The 26,403-nt window shown below is 40.4% G+C and overlaps 1 protein-coding gene across 1 annotated transcript in view; it reads left to right on the top strand.

Annotated features, from left to right (window-relative positions):
• Window positions 1-10,581: 10,581 nt before the first annotated feature.
• Window positions 10,582-26,403, top strand: part of LOC124555135 (beta-galactosidase-like) — a 319,307-nt gene continuing 303,485 nt past the window's right edge. The window contains exon 1 of the mRNA XM_047128946.1: window positions 10,582-10,623. Within this exon, the coding sequence (XP_046984902.1) occupies window positions 10,582-10,623 (42 nt within the window). The remainder of the gene's footprint in view (window positions 10,624-26,403) is intronic.

Here is a 26,403-nt window from a genome sequence, read left to right as displayed (position 1 = left end):
TAACTTATCGTAGTATATGGTACTCTGTCTCTTTTTTTCTGTCCAAAATACAACACTCTTACATAATTCTTGTTACGTTGAGATGTCTCGCTGCTCGCCACTATTGACGACAGTGATGTGCACGCTGTACGACATGGCCTCCGAGTTCTCACTACGCCTCACTGAAACTCCAGAGACTCGATTAGCCATGGTTATACAAGACCATAAATTTATAGTTGCAACTTCTTTTTTCTATGTGATGCGGTTTTCGCTATCAAAGCACACTTTTCCAGAGACAATGTAATATGACCAAGCCAGGACTGGTTCCTGTTGAGGATTCCGTCGCCCACCACACACCAGCTACACGGTATGTCACGCATCTTCAAGTATAATTCTTTGGTTATTCATCTGTGACAGTCACGAGCAGCACGCTAAATCCCCAACCAGTACATTGGCATGGTAGGCTTCATGCCCGCATTTCTACCGTCTAGGGCACCGTTGGAGTCAAACGCCCACAGGTTCACCCCGACTTGCAAGACAACGATGCTGGCGCATCTCTGCAAAAACAATACTGCCCATATTCATCCTCGAAATCACGCAATATACCACAATCTTGCAGTGCACTGACGCGTGCTTACAAGCATTGTTATGAACGTCTCGCGAACTGGTTGTGGCCGCTATAGAGCGTATCACGACTTCCCAGAACGCTTATAGGAGCACGTTCTTGTATGCACCCGTTTGTGCGACATCTCCTCACTTATCATTATCCCTCAACATGGACACCAGACAGGAAAGGACAAAAACATTTCTCATGGAATGGTAGTGCCTCCCACTCCATCAACATTGTAAATCGCGGACATAAACCAAAATGGAAAGCAGCAGTAAATTCTTATGCGAGACAACGCAGCGTGTTAATAGTTTAATAATCTTAATCTATCAATGCAACGATTATTGTTGCCCGAAGAAAGGTTCATATATTTGCCTATTCTACTACGTACACCACTTAAACTACTATTATTCCACGAACTTCTTTGTGTGAGAGATGTGGTGGAGTTCTATGGACTAGCGCCAATCCCTTGTTAGATTCCCCCTCCTCTGACGTGCTTTAGGATTTGCAGGTCCAATTTCAATCTCCGAGTTCTCCTGTTGTCCTTGATTTCGCTCTCTCCAATTACGGTCGCTTTGCCGTTCGTTATTCCTCCTGTCCCAGATTCCTTTTCTAGATTGACCCTGTTCCCTGACGTTCTGGTTTCCGTGTCTCTGGTTTCCATAACCTTGAATAGCGTAACCTTGATTTCCGTAACCCTGGTTTCCTAACTGACCAGTGCGATTATGCGATCTGTTGTCGTCTTCCCTTGCTGGCCCTTGGTATTTGTTATTTTGCGCCTTCTTCCTGTCCTTTGCGTCTTGTTTATCGAAGATTACTTCGAGGTCGCGCAATAGACTCTTGAATGCTTCTATGTCAGATCCACACTTCCCGACAAGTGTCTGTTGATACGTAACTGGCAATTTGGAAAAGCAAAATTTAATGATTTCCCCGTTGCTATATGGACTATCTAAAAACTGATTCTTCTTGAGTAAATCATCAAAAAATTTGGTTGCTCTCCTATGCCCGGACACTTCCAGTTCAGGACAAAATATTGTTTCCTCTTTAATCCAGTCTTGCGTTTCCTTTGACCAGTAGGTCCGCAGGAATGCACCAAAAAATTCCTGATAAGTCCGACACGTCGCTGCCACACCCCGGATCTTTTCCGCGGCTTGGTCTGCGATGTGTCCACACATGAATTCTAATTTTGCCTGGGTTGGTCATGACGACGGTAACGAATTTGTAAACTGCATCACCCAGCTCTTCTGATGCATCGACCCTCCATTATCTCTGAATTTCTGGAATTTTGGTATCGACAGGAAGTGATTCTGATCAAAATCGTGTCCGATCCTCGCACTGGTGTTGTCACTCGTTTCCGATACTTGCACGTCTGCTGAGTGTCCTGATCTATCTTGCTGATAACTGCGATGTGCTACCTCTGTATCACAGTGGAAGTGGCATTCAGCAATCACTCTTCTAAGTGGGCTGCAATTATTGGAGCTATTACTCGCTGTTTCTGCGTGTGCATTGTTAGTTCCGCACTCGGTCATTGGGCTAGAACACGGCGGGCTTTTCCTCGGAGACACAATTCTGTGTACTCCATCATTGGTATCCGAACGCGCAGTGCTCGTGTGCCCGTTTCGCTCTAGTTTTGCTATCCGACTCTCTACTTCTTTCATTCGTTTCGTTATGATGTTCGTAACCGCAATATTACTTTGAGTCTTTAAAACTGCTATGGATTTTGAGTGGGCTTGTGTCGCATGTCGCAAGCGCCCTGCGAGTTGAGAAGTTACTTTTGCGATTTTCATTGCCCCTGTTGCTGCCGTTTTGGCTAGGCCTGCTACTGTTTGTGCAACCATTGACATTTGTTTTGCTTCTCTCCATTCTTTCTTTATTGTTAGTAATTCCCCTCGAATTTCCCCTACATGCGAAATTATTGCCTCAGTGTCCTTACGCTGTTCGTCAGCTTCTTCCTTCTCCTTCTTACGTTGTTTCTCAGCTTCTTCCTTCTCCTTCTTACGTTGTTTCTCATCTTCTTCCTTCTCCTTCTTACGCCGTTCGTCAGGTTCTTCTTTCATTGATCGTAGGAAGCTCAGTATTGGGTTTATGTAATCTTTTTTATCCTCGTCACACTTGGGCGATGTAACTCTGGACACCTGGGCGCTAGAGCTCTGACGTGACCGAGCTGGCCTCTGTCTGCTCTCGTTCGTTTGACTATAAACTTCTGCTACCGTCTCGACCTGTGTGCCTGTCTCTGTTTCATCCTCTACCTCACTATCATAATCACGGCCGCGACGTTGCTCTAATATCACGTCCAAATCACCTTCCTCATCAATGAGTCTGTCGTCCTGTCCTGCTAAAAATGTGCCCATCTCATATATGAACCTATCCCCGTCAGTAACCTGCCCCTTATGCATTATGCTATCCTCTTTTGTTCTAGCTTCCCTCGATAATAGTCGTGCCTTACTTCTCGTGATTATTCATGAAAAACAAATTTATCTAAAATGCACGATAAAAATAATCTACTCGCTACATTTTTTACACATAAGACATAAATTTCAACAACGCTGTTTCAACGCTGTAATTACATGCACAATTTGTTGTGGTACAGAAGCCGCACGCAAACCCGACAAAGTGTGATGTGGTACGGACACCACATCAAAGAAACGCCATAAACAATGAACAAACAAAAAATATATACACTGAAAACAAAAACTGTAATAATGCGCCGCTACATAAAAACTAATCGCGGAACTACAAGAAAAAGAACTTGGGCATTAATTATTAAAAAAATTGAGAAAAATTTTTTTGAATGTTCCTACTAAGAATACTGTTTGCTTATCAGTGATTCACAGGAAAGATCCGAGGCTAAGGGTCGCCATTTTATGCGAGGTGCCGGGGCTAGCAGTGTATTTAACACTAAATTCTTCTAGAATCTACATATGTAAATGATGCTCTAAGCCTCCCTCCCCCCCTCCCCCCTAGTCTAACTCCGACTTTTGCTGTTGCACATGGATTAAAAAGAAACGGGAACTGACTGTAATCGACCCTGCAAGTGGAGTAGAAAAGAGTTTGGCACCTGCAATAATTTAATTTGATAAATAAGTTAAATAAAGGAAAGTTTCATTAACGTAGTGAGAAATGATAGGGTTGCTCTACCGATTAACAGAATGAAAACTCTGTCCAAAATAACAATATGATTTATTATGACTAAACTCAAAATAATAAACAAAACACATGAAACAGTTACAATACATCAATTTGGCTCAAATTGGATACTCAAATAAATGCTGTGAAGGTGAAGTTGTCCCTAAACCTGATTGTGAATTTTATGACGAAGTGGTATGTGGAGCCAATTCCTTGCAACTCAAATCTTAAGAGAAACACACAGCCAACCCAACATTAATTGCTGCTACAGCAGTGAGAACTCAGACATTGAACACCCAAGACAGAACAAAGTTAGAAAAGACGAACAGGCGCGCTCTGCTGAGCTCTGATTATCACCTAGCAAAATTGCCTGCTTTGCCGGTGCTGCGGACGTACATTACCAAGCTGTCTTCTTAACTGCAAGGACACGATCTGGCGTACCAGAGGCGATGGCTGGTTGCTTCGACATCCCGTCGTGGTGATGATAATGTCGCGAGTATAGCCTGAAACAAATTATCCTGGTCTGGTTGTTCCGGACTAAAGACTTCCTAGCAATAGAATGTGCCTCTGAGGGAGACGAAGAAGGCTCGCCACACAATCACTGACGGTACAGTGATTGATTTTAACTAGCAAAGTCACACAGTAACTCGAATACAGTCAACTTTAGCCAAAACTGCTCAAGACAGACAACATAGGCCACTTGTACGCAGAACGCTCAATTGCCAACTGTACTCGGAAAGCTACGTTGAAGTCGATACTTCAGCAACTTCGTCAAACAGTTACAATTAAATAAAAGTATATTAGACAGCCAACGGAAGGCAGGCTGTCCAGAGCAGCGAAAACTCAGTCTTGTAACCTACTCCGACTCAAAGGCGAGAGCCGACTCCCACAAGAGCACCCGTACAAACCGAACACAGAACATCCCGACCCCACGACAGTGGCCGTGGTTAAATGTTCCAATCAGCAACTCGAAAACGGGCGGAAAATTCCACTCTATTGCCGAAGCACTACTAGTCCACCAGTGGAGATTCTTGGCGCCAATTTCTGCACCGATTTTGCTACGTCACGGAGCTATGCCCTGAGCAAGCCAATCACAGTTACGATTTTGCAGAAAACGCGGGAATTTGACCGCCAAGATTGCCTGGGAACACAAGTCATTCCCATGCCTCGCTGGTAGCCCGCCAGAAAGTGTTTTCGCTAAGTTTCTGCAAAGTAACGGAATCTCTACCCCATCCGCTCCTTCAGGCCACTGCGGGCATGTCTCCGCCGCTCTTATGACAATGTCGGCGTCTGGAAAGCATTCACTCGACTCCCTCACACCCGTTGGCTTAACCCTTTCAAGATCAGCTGTGCCCGCCTTTCACCGGACCACCCGGGTGACGAGAGACGCTGCATGGGAAGTCCGCGTGTAAAGGAATAGTGACTTTTCACCGCATGCAATTAGAGAGGAAGATCGAATTACTCAAAGATAGAAATATGAGAGGGGGCTCACGCCACCTCTCACCAGGTATCCTTAGAAGTGTATGTGTTAACACTTTAGAACTGTTAGCATAGTTGAATTACGTAAAAACCTGTCTGTCTAGAGCTCTATCATACCTGTTTTTTTGTTCTTTTTAACCATCTGCTATTACATTACAACACTCCCATATCTACTACTATACACCGACAATGGGTGCTAACCCCTCGACATGCATGCATCTCAAGAAATTTGTGCACTTGGATGGGTACGGAACAGTAGCTACAGACTCGGCACGATTCATTCATTCATGCGACACAGAATGCAGAGGTCTACTTCTGCAGGGCAGGTTGGTCAAAGACAGTGTGAGGAGATTTTTCATTCTCTAACTTTATCCTAAGAATGCGAGAATGTACTGTGACTCCCACTGCATAGAGAAATATCGTAAATTACGCACTAGGCTCGGAGCGCTAGAAATATGTAGATCACTGTCTGGTATACTTTGATGTATATGCCCCAGAAGTAACAATGAATGGACATACTGGACAGTCACCTATCTACATTCGCAATGGTACTCGCAAAGTAGAGGAGGGGTGGTTTAGCAATGATACTGAAATTGGAAAGCATGCTGCCACATCATTGGCCGATGTTGAAATTACTGTAAAATTGCTAAACTTGCTCGCACTATGAACTGTGATGCTTGTTATTACAGTATATTGACGGTGTCATTTCCATCCCATCCATTCATGGATACGCTGTTGATTACTACATAATGATTGACTGAGATCGCTTGTTTGAAATGGAGAAATAGCGGTGGTGAAGGGGGACATCTTCCAGGAATGGATGGCACCGAAACAGTGATCGCGTGCATGGCTACAAAACGAGGAGTCAATCAAAATGGAACACTGAGTCATCAGCTATTCCATCACTGTGAAAGATGAGGTTAAATGTAGAGGCCATTAATCACCTTGTGTGTGTGTGCGTGTGTGTGTGTGTGTGTGAGTGTATGTGTGCGTATGTTGTGGTAGCAGGAGCAACAACATGATTTACACTGTGCGACGTCTAGTTTGTTGCGAGAGGCAATGGATCAAAACGTGTTAATTTCAATTTAGAAGCTAACACAGACCTCGAAGCCATGATGAGAAAAAACAAAAATGTATGGCAGTGTACAAAGTGTGTTACAGCAGACAAAAAACAATGTATCAAACAACAAAACATGGACCCTCTCTTGCGACAGAGAATCTGTGGGATATGGTCCTTCTACAGTACAATTACAATTAAATCAATACCATTAGATGCTGACGGGCGTTGATATACATCAACGGAGACAGTTGAAAATGTGTGCCCCTACCGCGACTCGAACGAGGGATCTCCAGCTTACATGGCAGACGCTCTATCCATCTGAGCCACCGAGGGCACAGACGATAGTGCGACTGCAGGGATTTATCACTGGCACGGTACCCGTGAGACCCACATTCTCAACGTATAGTCCAACCACCACATTCGTAGTGCCCCTGCCATTATACACATTACTCGCGGCAGACAATCCACCGAGTCCCGTAAGAGTTCGGACAAATCGCGTGCACTCGCACTGAAGAAGGTCATCAGCCGGTTAGCCTTAAGCGATATGAAGATGGCATCTGTTCTTTCGCACATGTCCGAAATTTTTCCTTTGAAAAGGACACGGTCGATTGTTTTCACTATCTATCCCCAGCCACTGTGATTCATCTCTAATGACCTGGTCGTCGATGGCTCGCTAAATCCTAATCTTCGGTCTTTTCTTGTCTCACTTGCTGAAGATACCAATTCGTGCTATTTTATCTCTAAGAAAATTTTTTATGTGCTCAGATGTTTTACCAGCACAGCCCTTTCTAATACTAGTTCCGATCAGCTACCACTCCAGTTCTTGATGCATTTTCACGTATTGGTTGAATAAATTGGAGCCGCACCTGTGAAACCCATTTTGCTCTGGAAGAAGATCGACCGAACAGCTACAGTTTTTCTTTGAATTTTATTCACATATCTCTTTCGGAAACTTTTTTTTCCCATTGTGAATGCTGTTTGGGTAAATTTATCTTGATGTATTTCGATGTGCTGTGTGCTTTGATACGCAGATCTACAGAACAGGTGAAATTTTTCGATGAAATTTATGCACATGACGTTGATAATGGAAATATAAAATCCCGAAATCGATTAGTGAATGAAGTTCAAACAAAAACTGTAGCAATTCCCTGGTTTTATATATATATATATATATATATATATATATATATATATATATATGTGTGTGTGTGTGTGTGTGTGTGTGTGTGTGTGTGTGTGTTTGTGTGTGCAGATGGACGAAGGATGACGACCCATGAATGTACGAGAGCGTCCTCAAAAGTAATGCCTGGAATTATTTATGTGAAAACCATTAGAGCTTTTTGCATACAGCAACAAACGTTATTAGCATTTTACATCTTAATTCTTCTTGGTGATTTATATAGGTACAAGTATCCAACGAGCCTCCAATTTAAATCACAGCTGCAATACGTCGTCCATAATGGATATAACTGAAATTTATCCCTGCATCTACATCTACATGGATAATCTGCAAATCACATTTAAGTGTCTGGTAGAGGGTTCATCGAACCACGTTCGCAATTTTCTATTCTTCCAACCTCGTGTAGCGAGCGGAAAGAACGAACACCTATATCTTTCCGTACGAGCTCAGATTTCCCTTGTTTTATCATGGTGATCGTTTCTCGGCATCAACAAAATATTTTCGCATTCGGAGGAGAAAGTTAGTTCAAATGGTTCAAATGGCTCTGAGCACTATGGGACTTAACAGCTATGGTCATCAGTCCCCTAGAACTTAGAACTACTTAAACCTAACTAACCTAAGGACATCACACAACACCCAGGCATCACGAGGCAGAGAAAATCCCTGACCCCGCCGGGAATCGAACCCGGGAACCCGGGCGCGGGAAGCGAGAACGCTACCGCACGACCACGAGCTGCGGCCGAGAAAGTTAGTGATTGGAATTTCGTGAGAAGATTGCTCGGCAACGAAAAACGCCTTTGTTTTAATGATGGCCATCCCTAATCCTCTATCATTTCAGTGACATTCTCTCCCCTATTTCGTGATAATACAAAACGTGCTGCCTTTCTTTGAATATTTCGACGTACTCCGTCAGTTCTATCTGGTAAGGATCCCACACAGGGCAGCAGTATTCTAAAAGAAGACGGACAAGTGTAGTGTAAGCAGTCTCCATAGTAGATCTGTTATATTTTCTAAGTGTCCTACCAATAAAACGCAGTCTTTGGTTAGCCTTCCCCGCAACATTTTCTATGTGTGACTTCCAATTTAAGTGGTTCGTAATTGTGATTCCTAGGTATTTAGTTGAATTTACTGCCTTTAGATTTGACTAATTTATCGTGTAACCGAAGTTTAACGGATTACTTTTAGCACTTATGTGGATGACCTCACACTTTTCGTTATTTAGGGCCAATTGCACAATTTTCGCACCATACAGATACCTTTTCCAAATCGTTTTGCAATTTGTTTTGGTCTTCTGATGACTTTACCAGTCGATAAACGACAGCGTCACCAGCAAACAACCTAGACAACCTAAGACGGCTGCTCAGATGGTCTCCCAAATAATTTATATAGGTAAGAACCAGCAAAGGGCCTGTAACACTAATTTGGGAAGCGCCAAAATCACTTCTGTTTTACTCGATGACTTTCCGTCAATTACTACGAACTGTGACATCTCTGACAGGAAATCACGAATCACGTCACATAACTGAGACGATATTCCATAGGCACGCAATTACGCTGCAAGCCGCTTGTGTGGTACAGTGTCAAAAGCCTTTCGGGAATCCAGAAATACGGAATCAATTTGAAATCCCTTGTCGATAGCACTGAACACTACGTGCTAGTAAAGAACTAGTTGTGTTTCACAAGAACGGTGTTTTCTAAATCCGTATTGACTGTGTGTCAATAGACCTTTTTCTTCGTGGTATTTCATAATGTTCCAACACAATATACGTTCAAAAATCCTGCTGCGTATCGACGTTAATTTTATGAGCCTGTAATTTAGTGGATTACTCCTACTCCCTTTCTTGAATATTGGTGTGACCTGTGCAACTTTCTAGTCTTTGGGTACGCACCTTTCGTAGAGTGAACGGTTGTATATGATTGTTAAGTATGGAGCTACTGCGTCAGCATACTCTGAAAGGAATCTAACTGGTATACAGTCTGGGCCAGAAGACTTGCTTTTATTGTCATGTCTATTGGTTTGCAGTTCTCTGCCCCTACACGACTCCGAGTTGCAGTGTGTCACGTAACAAAGTCGGTGCGTGGGGAACAGCGTGCTGTAATAGAGTTTAAAATTCAAAGAGTTCGTCCAAACTTGGAGCACCCTCTCCTTCAGCATAATAATGCCGGACCACACACGAGGGCTGCGACATCTGCAGCAGTCCGACGCCTTGGGTTCACTATCATCGAACATTCTCCATACAGTCCCGACTTGGCCCCATCCGATTTTCATCTGTTTCCAAAAATTCAAGAGGTGCAAACAGATGTAAGGTTCTGGTTCCATCAATAAAGTTGAAATGGTTCAAATGGCTCTGAGCACTATGGGACTTAACTGCTGAAGTCATGAGTCCCCTATAATGTAGAACTACTTAAACCTAACTAACCTAAGGACATCACACACATCCATGCCCGAGGCAGGATTCGAACCTGCGACCGTAACGGTCGTGCAGTTCCAGACTGTAGCGCCTAGAAACGCTCGGCCAATCAATAAAGTCAAACATTCCACAGTGACAGTAACAACAAACTTCTCGTTCAGAAAAATGTATTCGTCGCCAGTGTGACAATGTTGAGAAATAAATATGTTGACGTGAATAATAAAGATGTTTCATTTAGAATGCCTAAAGAATTTTCACATGAAAAATTCTAGGGCGTTACCTTTTACCACGCCCTCGTTTTAATAATTTCTTTGTTTCGTGTTTTTGTTTTGAAAATGCCTTTGTAATGTTCTTTTGCGGTGCATGTGAAAAACGTGTGTTGTGCACCACGCTGTACATCTAATGAAGCATCGCGACAACAACCGACAGCAATTTAGTAAACTCGTGGATATCAAGACCGGTATTTCTACAGCGCTTACTGCCTTTGTCCGCAGTTTCCCCTTTGTTAATCAGCGTGTAATGCTCGAAACGTGACCCAGAGGATGCCAGAAGTCCGCAGGTTACGAGCGCTGCGGCGGCTACAGACAGAAGTATGCGCGCCCGTGTCCACTCACACTTGATGCCAATTGTACGAAGTTCGCGAGCAGCGGTAGGGTGGCGGGCGGCAGCAGCGCGCATGCGCGGAGAAGCAGCGGCGGCCAGCGGTTGACAGGGCGGTAGCCAGCCAGAAGGCTGCACGATGTGGCTGCGCGCGGTTGTGCTCGCCCTGCTGCTACAGCTTGTGAGTATCCGCCGCCTCTGCCGCTGCGCACAGCGTCTCTCTTGTGCACAACGCTTTTTGTACGCTACACGATGACAATGAAAAGCAAATTTCTGCGTAACTGAGGCAGCCAGACCTCCCCCGCAACCGTGCGATCAGCGGTTCTGGCTGCTACAAAGACGACCCGCGTCCGATCCCCGGTAGCTGTTGACAGACTGAAGCGCCTAGAACCGCTCGGCCACTTTGGCCGGCTCCTCGTTCTGTCGCTAAGTCTCTGTATTAGCTCTAATTTCCCGAATTTTCTCGTTGTGGTCATTTCGCGAGACGTATGTGGGAGGAAATAATATGTTGTACGACTCTTTTCGGGGAGTACTCTCTCGACATATCAATAGTAAACCTCACTGTGATGCACAACGCCTCTCTTGTAGCCTCTGTTGAGCATCTCTGCAACGCTCTCGCACCCACTAAACGGTCTTTTGATGAAACACGCCACTCTTCATTGGATCTTCTCGATCGCTTCTATCAGTCCTACCTAGTAAGGATCCCAGATCGATGAACAATACTGAAGAATGGTATAAGAGTCCCGTTCTCCGTGGTGGGTCGTATCAGTGTGATAATATAGTTTTTTTTATTCGAGTCAGAAGCAAGTACAATAATGCAAATTACCATTAAAAACAAATGACAGAAACAACTATCAGGTTACACTGTTGTTAACCAAAATAATGCAGCTTCATTTGTGGTCGGAGTCATAAGCAGAAGATCTTCTTCTGTGTAAGATGCAGGGCCTACTTAAACATCCAATAATGTTTCAAAGAAACGTCTGCTACCGAACAGAAGCCTGTCGCTAACGTGGCTTATGACGATTTGATTCACACAGCTACCGCCTACACAACTCACTCGTATTGAAGAATGGATTTCTCTGACATTGTATGATGTCAGGCGTCAGCAAGAGGTTACGAAAGCAAATATGCTATTTGATCGAAGACTTCCGACTTCCGTTTTTTTCCGATTTGTGCCGACTGAGGACTAGAACCAGACGCGACGGTGGAGGAAGATAGCAAAAGGGGTGGAGGAAAAAATAATTTTTTGGTCCCTCCAGCCGAGACTTTTGCTGCTTCCAAGTTTCAGGTGGTATGACTTGTTATGAAAGTAAAAGAAAAAAATGAAGAATGAGCCTTCTACTGCTCATTAATAATATTACGGCAGCTGCCAGTCGTTGTGTCTATAGACAGCTATCCTTTGTCCATCTAGCAATAAGTTGTACACTCGGGTGAATATATGTAATTTTTGCCGTTGGTCACTGGCTGCATTGCTCACGCGTCTGGAGTCGTAGGACCGCTGGAAGTAGACATTACTTTCGTACGAGGGGCGTTCAGTAAATACTGCAACACATTTCTTTCTGAAAGCAGGTTGATTTTATTCAGGATCCCAATACACCATATTATTCCCCACTCTTTTGGCTACACAACTCTATTTTTCAACATAATCTTCATTCAATGAGACGTCCTTACGTCATCTGGGGGAGTCTGTACGCCCGCATGGTACTACTCTGCTGGTCGAAGTCAGATCCAAAGTCTTGCTGCATCAATAACCTCCACATCAATCACTTACTGCTTCCAGCGGAGTGCATCCTTCGTTGGGCCAAACAGATGGAAGTCGGAAGGTGCGAGACCCTGACAGTAGGGTGGATGAGGACTAACAGTCTAATTATGTTTTGGGAGCTAATCTCGGGTGCGCAGACTTGTTCGAGGGCTTGCTTTGTTCGGAGAAGGAGAAGTTCGTTTGCATTTTTATGGCGACGAAAACGCTGAAATCGTTTCTTCAGTTTCCTGAGCATAGCACAATACACTTCAGAGTTGATCGTTGAACCATGAGGGACATCAAACAGAATAACCCCTTCACAGGCCCAGGAGACAGTCGCGATGATTTTAACGGCTGAGCGTGCGGTTTTAAACTTTCCTTCGCAGGAGTGGTGGTGTAGCACCACTCCTTGGGTTGTCATTTTGTTTCCGATTCGAAGTGATGAACCCATGTTTCGTCTCCTGTGGCGATGTTCGACAAAAAATTGTAACAATCAGCCTCGTAACGCGCAAGCAATTCCGCACAGATGGTCCTTCGTTGCTCTTTATAGTCTTCTGTTAGGCGACGAGGAATTCAGCGGACACACACCCTTGAGAACCTCAACTGGTGGACGAGTATCAGCAGTACCAGCAGAGCCGTTCGGCTCAGTAGCGAGGTTTTGATTGTGATCCGTCCATCACCTCGAATGAGTGTCCGCCCGTTCCAACATCGCAGGAATCACGGTTGTGTGCGGACGGCCGGAATGCGGCAGGTCGGACAGATTTGGCGACTGTATGACGATGACAGACGCCTCGCCTAACGACTCACCGTGCTTTTGTTCACTGAAGGTTTCCATAGACATTCTGCAAGCGCTAGTGAATATTTACGATACCCTAGTTTTCCGCAGAAAGAAACTCAATGACATCTCTCTGCTTGGAAAAAACCTCCGTTACAGACGCTATTTTGAAAGCCATGTATAGTGCCGCCACCTATCAGAACTTAACGAAACTATAGGGGCTGAAGCGGGAATATCCACGATGTCCCACAACAAATTCCACATGTTTTCAACCGAAGGTGGCCGAGAAATAACGGTGTTGCAATACTTACTGAACGCCCCTCGTATAACGTATTTTTCGTTATTCTAGAGCGAATGGAATTCCGTCACACGTTTAAACGTCGAAAGTCTTAAGTTTCTTTGCTAATCACTGTGTTAAAAATTTAAGCCATGTAGTTCTTGTATTAAACCTCACTGGCCAGTCAGTTTCACTAAGTCTGATAGTAGTCTGATATGGTCATTAAACCTACTTACAAAATCATAATTTGCTAAACGTCAATAGAAAAAAATGCTAAAAGATATCATCGCTGGTGAGCGAGTGGGGGGGGGGGGGGGGGGAGGGTTGAAGGCGCAGCGAGTTCTATCTGGGGCGTAGAATCACTTCAATACAAGTTTGCATACTGGCAGACTTTTAACCAGTAAACTTATCCATATATCTGTGTATCATTTTAACGCAAACTAACTCTGCTAGAAAAATAAACCCTAGTCAGAAGCGAGTGGTATTGAATCCAAACCTGATGAAGAAGTGTGGACATTATCTTGGTCAAGAGCAAGCAACGTGAGTGAATGGAGCATGTTTGTTTCCAGACAAGATACACAACGTATATCGTTGACATTAACATTGTTGTGCAGGTATTTTCAGTGTAATACAGATGCAGAGCTAAGAACCTGCCCGTATAGTGTTACGTGCAGCCTGATACCTTGCGAGACAGACCCGGCGGTGGATTAACGACCGTGACTGGTGCAGCGGCCACCCTGAGTGTGGTTTTTAGGTTGTTTCCGACGCTGGTTTATCAAATGCTTGGCTGGTTCCGAATTTCCGCCGTAGAGAATACGATACACAACCAGATTACAGGCAGAACAAACTTTACATGATTCAGACACGTAACACACGCGGGACTTCTTTCCCCTTGGCAACTGACAACTGCAGCGATAGGAAGGGCATCCGGTCGCAAATTTAAATCAATTCAATTTGCCAAATCATGAGTATAGAGTTTCCCGTCTTAGACGTGATGAGCGCTAACGAAACGAAGGCAGATTCAAACATACACTGGGGCAAGGAATGAAACGACATGCAATTATTCTATAACAAATATTGGAGAATTGGAGACTACAGGTCTATTGTATCAAAATATACAAAAAATTTCCCTGAGTAGTCTCCAAATTTCTCTCTGTGGTGTCGGATTTATCCCGTATAAAACAAAAAAAAAAGTTGACTTCTGTCGGTAGCTTTAATAAAGCGCCAAAATTAGTATCTCATACATAACACCCTTCTTATCGTAAGTTATAAGATATATAATGAAAAAGAATGGAATGAACGTAAGAAGTTTCTCGTCTAGCACCTAAAAACAGACAAGAAGACACGGTCACATCGATCGCTGTAACATCTGCTGCTGTTGGCTTTGGCGTAATGTAACCGTTGTGGCCGGAGTTCAAATCTGCTCATTTCTTGCTGAAGATAACGTAGCTGGGTATGTAGATAACCTTGCAAAAATGTACTTCTTGCAGACGAGTACCCACAAACTAGATCCTGTTACTATTAGTTTATGAGATACGAGAGCGTGCAGAGAAGTAATGCCTCCAAATTTTTAATGTGAAAAGTCTTAACGCCTTATAAATAATACAAACGTTACCAACATTCTACATCTTTATTCTTTACGTCTATGTACTTGCAGCGCTTTGCCACTACAGGGCTTCGAACTGCGGCGTGTAACATAGCGGTGTGTAATGTAACTTTATTGGTGCGTGAGAAGTAGCATGCTGTATTGAGTTTCGAATTCGATGAGTACGTGCGTACATGAGCACCCTCTCCTTGAGCATGATAATGCCAGACCACAGTAGGCATGTCGGTTATCGCTGGAATAATCTGTTTTCAGTTGCATCGGTTTTTCTCCACGCCAGGTGAACCTATCACATCAGCTCAAATGCCGGTTTCTGAAATAACGGATTTTTGGAGTGTTATTCTTATTATTTCCTGTAATAAACGTGCAACTCGAGCAAAGATTGAAAATTTTGACTCAGTTGCACAGATACATAGAACCAAATATTGTAAACAGGCAAATAAAAGAGAACTTAGTCCATCCACCTTTCGCTGTTTTTCTCGAAAAGTGATAAGTGGTTGAATACAACAAAAAATTAACAATATTAATTCTAATTTTTTTAAAAATCTGCTCAAAAATCATGTTATACTCTGAAATCATACTACTATTTGGGCATTATGAATAGTCAATGCTAAAGGGGAGAATTGAGTTTGAAGAACTCTATTTTTCCTGTTAATTTGTCCGTTTTCAAGGGCTACAAGCAGATGAAGGCATATTATGTAGACATAGGCAGCAGATGAGCTACTTTATATTTTTATTGTATGCTGTCAATAAACTGTAAAGTTTTTAATTTATTTCTGGTAGGACCGATGACCTAGCAGTCTGGTCCCTTTCATCTCCCAAACCAACCAACCAACTATTTCTGGTACCACAATTTCCTTGTTCAAATGTGTGTGAAATCTTATGGAACTTTACTGCTAAGGTCATCAGTCCCTAAGCTTATACACTCCTTAACCTAAATTATCCTAAGGACAAACACACACACCCATGTCCGAGGGAGGACTCGAACCTCCGCCGCGACCAGCCGTACAGTCCATGACTGCAGCGCCTCAGACCGCTAGGCTAATCCCGCGCGGCCACAATTTCCTTCCTTTTTCATTATTTCATATAACAGGCGGACGAATCTTTTTAATCTTTTAAAGCAAATGCAGCAAGGTACTTCATTCTACGTCACTTCCTAAAGATATTTCCAGGTTATTGGTGGTGCCATTCTGCAACGCAACGGATGTCCGGCGAAGACAGCGAGAAACTACTGTATAGACCAGGTGGAGGCAAGACTTGGACATTGCACGTACAAAATAAAAAACAAGAAACACCTGCCATGTGCGAGACCAAAAAAAGTATTGGTTATTCAGAACTAAAATACCGGTATCACTTTTAACCGGCCGGCTTTTCCCATCCTAACACACACGATTGTTGCTACATCCGCAACAATCGGACGTCTTGGGTTCACTGTCAGCGATCATCCTCCATTCAGTCCCGACTGGGCCCCATGAGATTTTCATCTGTTTCCAAAAGTTACAGAACACCTTCGAGGACTTCACTTTGATAGTGATGAACGGTGTAAGTAGCAGTAAGGTTGTTGTGGCTCCGTCAACAAAGTGAAATATTCTACAGTTACAGTATCAACGAACATGACTCTCGTTGGCAGAAATTGTGTTCATCGCCGTGGCGACTACGTTGAGAAATAAATTTGTAGATATGAAGAATAAGAACGCAGAATGTTAATGACGTTTGTTTTATTCAAAAATTCTCTACGAGTTTTCACATATTAAATTCGGAGGTATTACTTTTCCGTACGCCTTCGTACAAATGAACTCTATCGCGGTTTGTCTTTCTCCGGCATAAATCACGTGCTGTGTTCCTTCTCCACGTTTCCTTCAGCCTGCCGGATACTTTAGATGAGATATTATATCCAGAATGGAGGTGAGTTTTCTCTGAGTTAGAGCGAACAGTGTGGCTAATTTTCTTTCTTGTACATGTAATTTTTGACGTTTATACTTGCCGAATTATGACAACGACTTTTTTCAGTTTTGAATAAACACTTTTTCTGTGGTATTTGGTTAAAGCCTTCGTGGTACAATATGTGTGGTACTTGATCAAATAGCAGCAAAATGACAGCATCAAAAATCATCGTCCCGCCGCCAGGAGACACACTACAAGCGTTAGCCCTACTGCGCGGAACGAAACCAACCATTTATTTCAGGTATAATTCGTGTATTTATCGGTATGTCAGTCATATCAAATGCTTAAAATATTGACGCAGACCACTGATACAGGCTATAAAGTAATTACGGATAGACAATATTGTGTGCTGAATTTAATCTGGATTTATCGCAGCACATACTTATGTCATAAGTAATTTCATGTCTTCTAGGGTCACCAATGTTTCCTTGCAAACCTCTTGTTCTAATTTTTCCCACGGATAAATTTCAGAAGTGTTAAGTATGGTGAGCGTGCAGGCTATTTTGTGTTTTCTCAACGACCGAACCAACGACCTACGAATGCTCTTTTAAGAATGCCTATACGGAATGAGCGGGAAAACCATAATGTTTGTACCACATGATTTGTGGGGATGTCTTCCAATAACTGCGGCAGCATACCTGTTAGGAACTAGATCATTGTGGCAATTTAGAGTCACATCACTAAATCAAAGACCAACGATGTATTCTTGAAAAGCCCGCACCACGCGTTGATATATCAAGGTCGTCATTTTTCCTCTTCTCACAGTGAACGTGGCTTTTCAACTGATCAGTAGTGCAAATTGTGAAGATTGATTTTCCCATTTTCCTCATCGCTTGTTAAAGATGTTTCATTCGCAAATAAAATACTGCATTTAAACAGCACATCACTTAGGGTTTTACGGAGGCACTATTCAGAGAACTGCGATCGATTTTGAAAGGCATTGGCAGTTTTCGGAAAACACCCCTGTGTCGCACATTCAGATTGCCTTCTAATAACATTTGGATTGTGTATTACCGCTGTTAAAATGTTAATCGCATTTCCCTCACAGTTTTTGTTCTCTTCCGTTGGTGTATTTAATTTTCCACACTAACAGAGTCTGGAATATTTTGTACGATGTGTGCAAAGACGGATTTTCTTTGTTCAAAAAAATGTTCATATGTGTGTGAAATCTTATGGGACTTAACTGCTAAGATCATCAGTCCCTAAGCTTACACACTACTTAACCTTAATTATCCTAAGGACGAACACACACACCATTTTGCCGGCCGCGGTGGTCTAGCTGTTCTAGGCGCGCAGTCCGGAACCGCGCGACTGCTACGGTCGCAGGTTCGAATCCTGCCTCGGGCATGGATGTGTGTGATGTCTTTAGGTTAGTTAGGTTTAAGTAGTTCTAAGTTCTAGGGGACTGATGACCACAGATGTTAAGTCCCATAGTGCTCAGAGCCATTTGGACCATTTGAACCATTTGAACACACACACACATGCCCGAGGGAGGACTCGAACCTCCGCCGGTACCAGCCGCATGATTTTCTTTGTACTTGACGCAATGAGGATACCTTCCAGCATGTAACTGCTCTAACAGTTTAAAGGCACTCCGCATAAAAGAAAACCATATCCAATTTTTCGATTGTCATATACTTTGTAAAGTCAAATCAGCTACAGGAGCAAGTTTCCGATCGCCGAAACGGCAGTGCACAGACTGATGAGCTTTAAGCACGCAGGTGAACATCCGACCCCTGCCTCAGTTACTTGTTTGCTTGCGCTTATTTACAGTAGAAAGACGTCTGTGGGACTTCTTCTTCTGGCGGTCGGCCAGTGGTTTGCGCCTTGTTGTGTTGTTACCTTTTAACTATTTGATTTGATCCATTATAAATGGTTTTTGAAAGCCTGCGACTGTAGATACAATAGGTTTGTTTATAAATAAATAAATCTTCTGCTACCAGTCACGATTTTCTTTATTTTACTATTTGCACGACGCGTTTCGAGAAATAATTCCCATTTTCAAGTGCGTTTTTATGATGTGTGTTAAGCCATTTCTTTTGATGTTGTCAGTGTGTGTGAGTCTGCTTCACTTTGTTGACTTTTACTGTAATATATAAGAAACGCGATTTTTAGTTGGGTGTCAATATTTTCTGTGAGGTTAGTGGCTAAAGTTTGAGAACAATTTGTACTTACAATTTTCTAATGGTCCATTTGTGTAGAGAGTCACACACACTTAACATCACACACAACTTGTACATTTTACACATCGAAAAATATCTGATATAAACAAAACAGTTACAAAGATCTTCTTATAGGTGGTTCACAGAGATAACATTATAGGTCTTCCACAGATTATGATATGCTTTTGTACAGAGGTTAATTTATCTTTACAATTTGGCTCATGAATTACTTATACTGATTTTACATTTGTGCTTATTTCTATGTTTTACTATTTTTATTTAAGTATATTATCAAAACATCTGAAGAAATTCACTGATTCATTTTCAAGTTTTTCATTTAATATTTTATCTTCATATTTTCTATAATGTGAATATATCTCCAGTTCTTCAAGCAAATCCATTTTATGTCCTTTATCTAGTCGGTGGAGTACTTTGACATTTTGCTCTATTTTTCCAAATGGGTGTCCTGTATTATGTATGTGTGTTGCTATTGCTGATGTAGCGTGTTTGTTGTGGGTGTATGCTCTAATGTGCTCTGTGTACCTGGTGTTGATATTTCGGCCTGTTTGTCCTATGTAGAACTTGGAGCATTCCTGGCATGTTACCTTGTATATTCCAGAGTCTGAATATGGATCATGATTACACTTTATATTATGTATTAGTTTTTGGTGTAGTTTATTGGATGTAGAAAACCCAATTTTTACTCTGTGATTTTTGAAAATATTTGCAATCTTCTGTGATACATTGCCTATGTATGGAATGCTAGATATATATTTGTTTTTCTCTTTTTCTTCTGTGGTGCAGTTTGTACCTGGGTTTCTCTTCATTTTGTCTAAGATTGTGTCAACCATGGAAGCATTGTAACCATTGGCAACTGCAATCTTCTTCACTGTGTTTATTTCTTGTTGCATATTTTCTTGGTTCAATGGTATTTTTGTTGCCCTATGCAGCATTGACCTGTAAGCTGCCTGTTTATGAATATTTGGGTGACATGAGGTTGCAGGGATTGTGGTGTCAGTCATTGTGTTTTTCCTATAAATTTTGAATGTGCATGTGTTGTTGTGTCTTGTAATATTTAGGTCCAGAAAGTTGATACTTTTATTTTGCTCATGTTCCACTGTAAATTTGATTTTCTCATTTAGATTATTGAAATGATTAAGAATGTCTGTGATGTCTTTGGTATCTCCTTTTACTAACAGTAGTGTGTCATCTACATATCTCCTATAAAATTCTATTTTCTTTAGGCAGGGTTCTTGGCTGTCAAATAATTTTTGTTCTAAGTGATTTAAGTATATGTCAGCTATGGTACCGGATATACATGATCCCATTGCTAGGCCATCTGGTTGCTTATAAATGTTGTCATTAAAGGTAAAGTAGTTGTAACTTAGGGTTAGCTGAAGGAGTTCCATAAATTCTACAATCTCTGTGTATGAAAGTTTCTTGTGTTGCATAAGGTTCTTTTGTATTACTGTTAGAGCTTCTTGTATGGGTATGTTTGAATAAAGGTTGGTGATGTCAAGTGATATAAACTGTGCATCTTGGGGGAGCTTTCTGGTTCTTAGTTCTTTGGCTAGAATCATGCTGTTTTTTATGGCATATGTTGTTTCATATGTATAATTTTTCACCAGTATGTTATTTAGTTTTTGAGACAGTTTGTATGCTGGGCTGTTTATAGAGTTGACCACAGGACGTATCGGGTATCCATTTTTGTGTATTTTTGGTTGTGCTCTTAGGCGTGGTGCTTTTGGATTCATACATGTAAGGTATTTCTTTTCATTTTCTGTCAACAGGAAATGTGTGTTCTTTAATTGCTCCTTAATTTTACTTTGGAATTGTTTGGTTGGGTCTTTTTCAATGTGCTGAATGTTATTAGCAGCAAAAAATTCATTTGTTTTGTCTATGTATTCTTTTTCTTTCATCACAACTAATGTATTACTTTTGTCTGACTTTACAACTATGGATTGGTTGTTTTCCAGTTTATTGTTTATAGATTTTAAAGTTTTTGTATCATTTATTGTATATTTAGATCTAAACTTATCTTTATTCATTTCTTTCTCAAGAAGCTTGCTTACTTTGTGTCCTATTGCTGCTTTTGTATTTGAATTTAATTTTGCAGCATCTGCTGCACTTTTAGTTGCAGCTATAACCTGTTTCAGTGTATGGTTGTTGAGGTTAGGTTCTACGTTGTATTTTAGTCCTTTTTGGAGTAGATCGTTTTCTCTTTGGTTGAACTTTATGTCAGTGTTGTTTACCACTCTACTGTAAAATGTGTGTTTGTTTTTGTCAGTTATCTCAAGGTTGGATCTCTTGTCTTGTTTGGATGTCAAGGTCTGTAGTTTCTTGTTATGTGTGTTGCAAATCGTCAAGTACTCTTTGTCGACTACTTCCTGGATATGCCTGCAAATTCTGTCATAAACTGTAGGTTCCATGTTGTTTGCTGCTTCTATCTGCATGTTGAGTAGCTTTCTGTTTAGTAAGTCCTTTTTCTTATGTAACTGCCTTATTTCGGTTTTCAGCCAGAGTTTTTCTGCTTTCTGTTTTATAAGTTTTGCTATGTTGCTGCTAGAACATATTTTCACTTTTATATATTTCGGAATTATTCCTAGTTGTTGACAGTGCTTGTTGAATCTTATGTGTGCAACTGTTTTTAGTACTTTCATTTTGAGGTTTTTGTATTTATATATAGCTTTCATTGCCTGGCTTGGCACTAATAATCTGATTTGATCCATTATAAATGGTTTTTGAAAGCCTGCGACTGTAGATACAATAGGTTTGTTTATAAATAAATAAATCTTCTGCTACCAGTCACGATTTTCTTTATTTTACTATTTGCACGACGCGTTTCGAGAAATAATTCCCATTTTCAAGTGCGTTTTTATGATGTGTGTTAAGCCATTTCTTTTGATGTTGTCAGTGTGTGTGAGTCTGCTTCACTTTGTTGACTTTTACTGTAATATATAAGAAACGCGATTTTTAGTTGGGTGTCAATATTTTCTGTGAGGTTAGTGGCTAAAGTTTGAGAACAATTTGTACTTACAATTTTCTAATGGTCCATTTGTGTAGAGAGTCACACACACTTAACATCACACACAACTTGTACATTTTACACATCGAAAAATATCTGATATAAACAAAACAGTTACAAAGATCTTCTTATAGGTGGTTCACAGAGATAACATTATAGGTCTTCCACAGATTATGATATGCTTTTGTACAGAGGTTAATTTATCTTTACAATTTGGCTCATGAATTACTTATACTGATTTTACATTTGTGCTTATTTCTATGTTTTACTATTTTTATTTAAGTATATTATCAAAACATCTGAAGAAATTCACTGATTCATTTTCAAGTTTTTCATTTAATATTTTATCTTCATATTTTCTATAATGTGAATATATCTCCAGTTCTTCAAGCAAATCCATTTTATGTCCTTTATCTAGTCGGTGGAGTACTTTGACATTTTGCTCTATTTTTCCAAATGGGTGTCCTGTATTATGTATGTGTGTTGCTATTGCTGATGTAGCGTGTTTGTTGTGGGTGTATGCTCTAATGTGCTCTGTGTACCTGGTGTTGATATTTCGGCCTGTTTGTCCTATGTAGAACTTGGAGCATTCCTGGCATGTTACCTTGTATATTCCAGAGTCTGAATATGGATCATGATTACACTTTATATTATGTATTAGTTTTTGGTGTAGTTTATTGGATGTAGAAAACCCAATTTTTACTCTGTGATTTTTGAAAATATTTGCAATCTTCTGTGATACATTGCCTATGTATGGAATGCTAGATATATATTTGTTTTTCTCTTTTTCTTCTGTGGTGCAGTTTGTACCTGGGTTTCTCTTCATTTTGTCTAAGATTGTGTCAACCATGGAAGCATTGTAACCATTGGCAACTGCAATCTTCTTCACTGTGTTTATTTCTTGTTGCGTATTTTCTTGGTTCAATGGTATTTTTGTTGCCCTATGCAGCATTGACCTGTAAGCTGCCTGTTTATGAATATTTGGGTGACATGAGGTTGCAGGGATTGTGGTGTCAGTCATTGTGTTTTTCCTATAAATTTTGAATGTGCATGTGTTGTTGTGTCTTGTAATATTTAGGTCCAGAAAGTTGATACTTTTATTTTGCTCATGTTCCACTGTAAATTTGATTTTCTCATTTAGATTATTGAAATGATTAAGAATGTCTGTGATGTCTTTGGTATCTCCTTTTACTAACAGTAGTGTGTCATCTACATATCTCCTATAAAATTCTATTTTCTTTAGGCAGGGTTCTTGGCTGTCAAATAATTTTTGTTCTAAGTGATTTAAGTATATGTCAGCTATGGTACCGGATATACATGATCCCATTGCTAGGCCATCTGGTTGCTTATAAATGTTGTCATTAAAGGTAAAGTAGTTGTAACTTAGGGTTAGCTGAAGGAGTTCCATAAATTCTACAATCTCTGTGTATGAAAGTTTCTTGTGTTGCATAAGGTTCTTTTGTATTACTGTTAGAGCTTCTTGTATGGGTATGTTTGAATAAAGGTTGGTGATGTCAAGTGATATAAACTGTGCATCTTGGGGGAGCTTTCTGGTTCTTAGTTCTTTGGCTAGAATCATGCTGTTTTTTATGGCATATGTTGTTTCATATGTATAATTTTTCACCAGTATGTTATTTAGTTTTTGAGACAGTTTGTATGCTGGGCTGTTTATAGAGTTTATAGAGTAATACATAATATAAAGTGTAATCATGATCCATATTCAGACTCTGGAATATACAAGGTAACATGCCAGGAATGCTCCAAGTTCTACATAGGACAAACAGGCCGAAATATCAACACCAGGTACACAGAGCACATTAGAGCATACACCCACAACAAACACGCTACATCAGCAATAGCAACACACATACATAATACAGGACACCCATTTGGAAAAATAGAGCAAAATGTCAAAGTACTCCACCGACTAGATAAAGGACATAAAATGGATTTGCTTGAAGAACTGGAGATATATTCACATTATAGAAAATATGAAGATAAAATATTAAATGAAAAACTTGAAAATGAATCAGTGAATTTCTTCAGATGTTTTGATAATATACTTAAATAAAAATAGTAAAACATAGAAATAAGCACAAATGTAAAATCAGTATAAGTAATTCATGAGCCAAATTGTAAAGATAAATTAACCTCTGTACAAAAGCATATCATAATCTGTGGAAGACCTATAATGTTATCTCTGTGAACCACCTATAAGAAGATCTTTGTAACTGTTTTGTTTATATCAGATATTTTTCGATGTGTAAAATGTACAAGTTGTGTGTGATGTTAAGTGTGTGTGACTCTCTACACAAATGGACCATTAGAAAATTGTAAGTACAAATTGTTCTCAAACTTTAGCCACTAACCTCACAGAAAATATTGACACCCAACTAAAAATCGCGTTTCTTATATATTACAGTAAAAGTCAACAAAGTGAAGCAGACTCACACACACTGACAACATCAAAAGAAATGGCTTAACACACATCATAAAAACGCACTTGAAAATGGGAATTATTTCTCGAAACGCGTCGTGCAAATAGTAAAATAAAGAAAATCGTGACTGGTAGCAGAAGATTTATTTATTTATAAACAAACCTATTGTATCTACAGTCGCAGGCTTTCAAAAACCATTTATAATGGATCAAATCAGATTATTAGTGCCAAGCCAGGCAATGAAAGCTATATATAAATACAAAAACCTCAAAATGAAAGTACTAAAAACAGTTGCACACATAAGATTCAACAAGCACTGTCAACAACTAGGAATAATTCCGAAATATATAAAAGTGAAAATATGTTCTAGCAGCAACATAGCAAAACTTATAAAACAGAAAGCAGAAAAACTCTGGCTGAAAACCGAAATAAGGCAGTTACATAAGAAAAAGGACTTACTAAACAGAAAGCTACTCAACATGCAGATAGAAGCAGCAAACAACATGGAACCTACAGTTTATGACAGAATTTGCAGGCATATCCAGGAAGTAGTCGACAAAGAGTACTTGACGATTTGCAACACACATAACAAGAAACTACAGACCTTGACATCCAAACAAGACAAGAGATCCAACCTTGAGATAACTGACAAAAACAAACACACATTTTACAGTAGAGTGGTAAACAACACTGACATAAAGTTCAACCAAAGAGAAAACGATCTACTCCAAAAAGGACTAAAATACAACGTAGAACCTAACCTCAACAACCATACACTGAAACAGGTTATAGCTGCAACTAAAAGTGCAGCAGATGCTGCAAAATTAAATTCAAATACAAAAGCAGCAATAGGACACAAAGTAAGCAAGCTTCTTGAGAAAGAAATGAATAAAGATAAGTTTAGATCTAAATATACAATAAATGATACAAAAACTTTAAAATCTATAAACAATAAACTGGAAAACAACCAATCCATAGTTGTAAAGTCAGACAAAAGTAATACATTAGTTGTGATGAAAGAAAAAGAATACATAGACAAAACAAATGAATTTTTTGCTGCTAATAACATTCAGCACATTGAAAAAGACCCAACCAAACAATTCCAAAGTAAAATTAAGGAGCAATTAAAGAACACACATTTCCTGTTGACAGAAAATGAAAAGAAATACCTTACATGTATGAATCCAAAAGCACCACGCCTAAGAGCACAACCAAAAATACACAAAAATGGATACCCGATACGTCCTGTGGTCAACTCTATAAACAGCCCAGCATACAAACTGTCTCAAAAACTAAATAACATACTGGTGAAAAATTATACATATGAAACAACATATGCCATAAAAAACAGCATGATTCTAGCCAAAGAACTAAGAACCAGAAAGCTCCCCCAAGATGCACAGTTTATATCACTTGACATCACCAACCTTTATTCAAACATACCCATACAAGAAGCTCTAACAGTAATACAAAAGAACCTTATGCAACACAAGAAACTTTCATACACAGAGATTGTAGAATTTATGGAACTCCTTCAGCTAACCCTAAGTTACAACTACTTTACCTTTAATGACAACATTTATAAGCAACCAGATGGCCTAGCAATGGGATCATGTATATCCGGTACCATAGCTGACATATACTTAAATCACTTAGAACAAAAATTATTTGACAGCCAAGAACCCTGCCTAAAGAAAATAGAATTTTATAGGAGATATGTAGATGACACACTACTGTTAGTAAAAGGAGATACCAAAGACATCACAGACATTCTTAATCATTTCAATAATCTAAATGAGAAAATCAAATTTACAGTGGAACATGAGCAAAATAAAAGTATCAACTTTCTGGACCTAAATATTACAAGACACAACAACACATGCACATTCAAAATTTATAGGAAAAACACAATGACTGACACCACAATCCCTGCAACCTCATGTCACCCAAATATTCATAAACAGGCAGCTTACAGGTCAATGCTGCATAGGGCAAC

Source organism: Schistocerca americana, chromosome X (assembly GCF_021461395.2).
Source record: "Schistocerca americana isolate TAMUIC-IGC-003095 chromosome X, iqSchAmer2.1, whole genome shotgun sequence".
NCBI classification, from domain to species: Eukaryota; Metazoa; Arthropoda; class Insecta; order Orthoptera; family Acrididae; genus Schistocerca; species Schistocerca americana.
The sequence above is the reverse complement of the archived record's forward strand: the minus strand, read 5'-3'. Positions and strand labels throughout refer to the sequence as shown.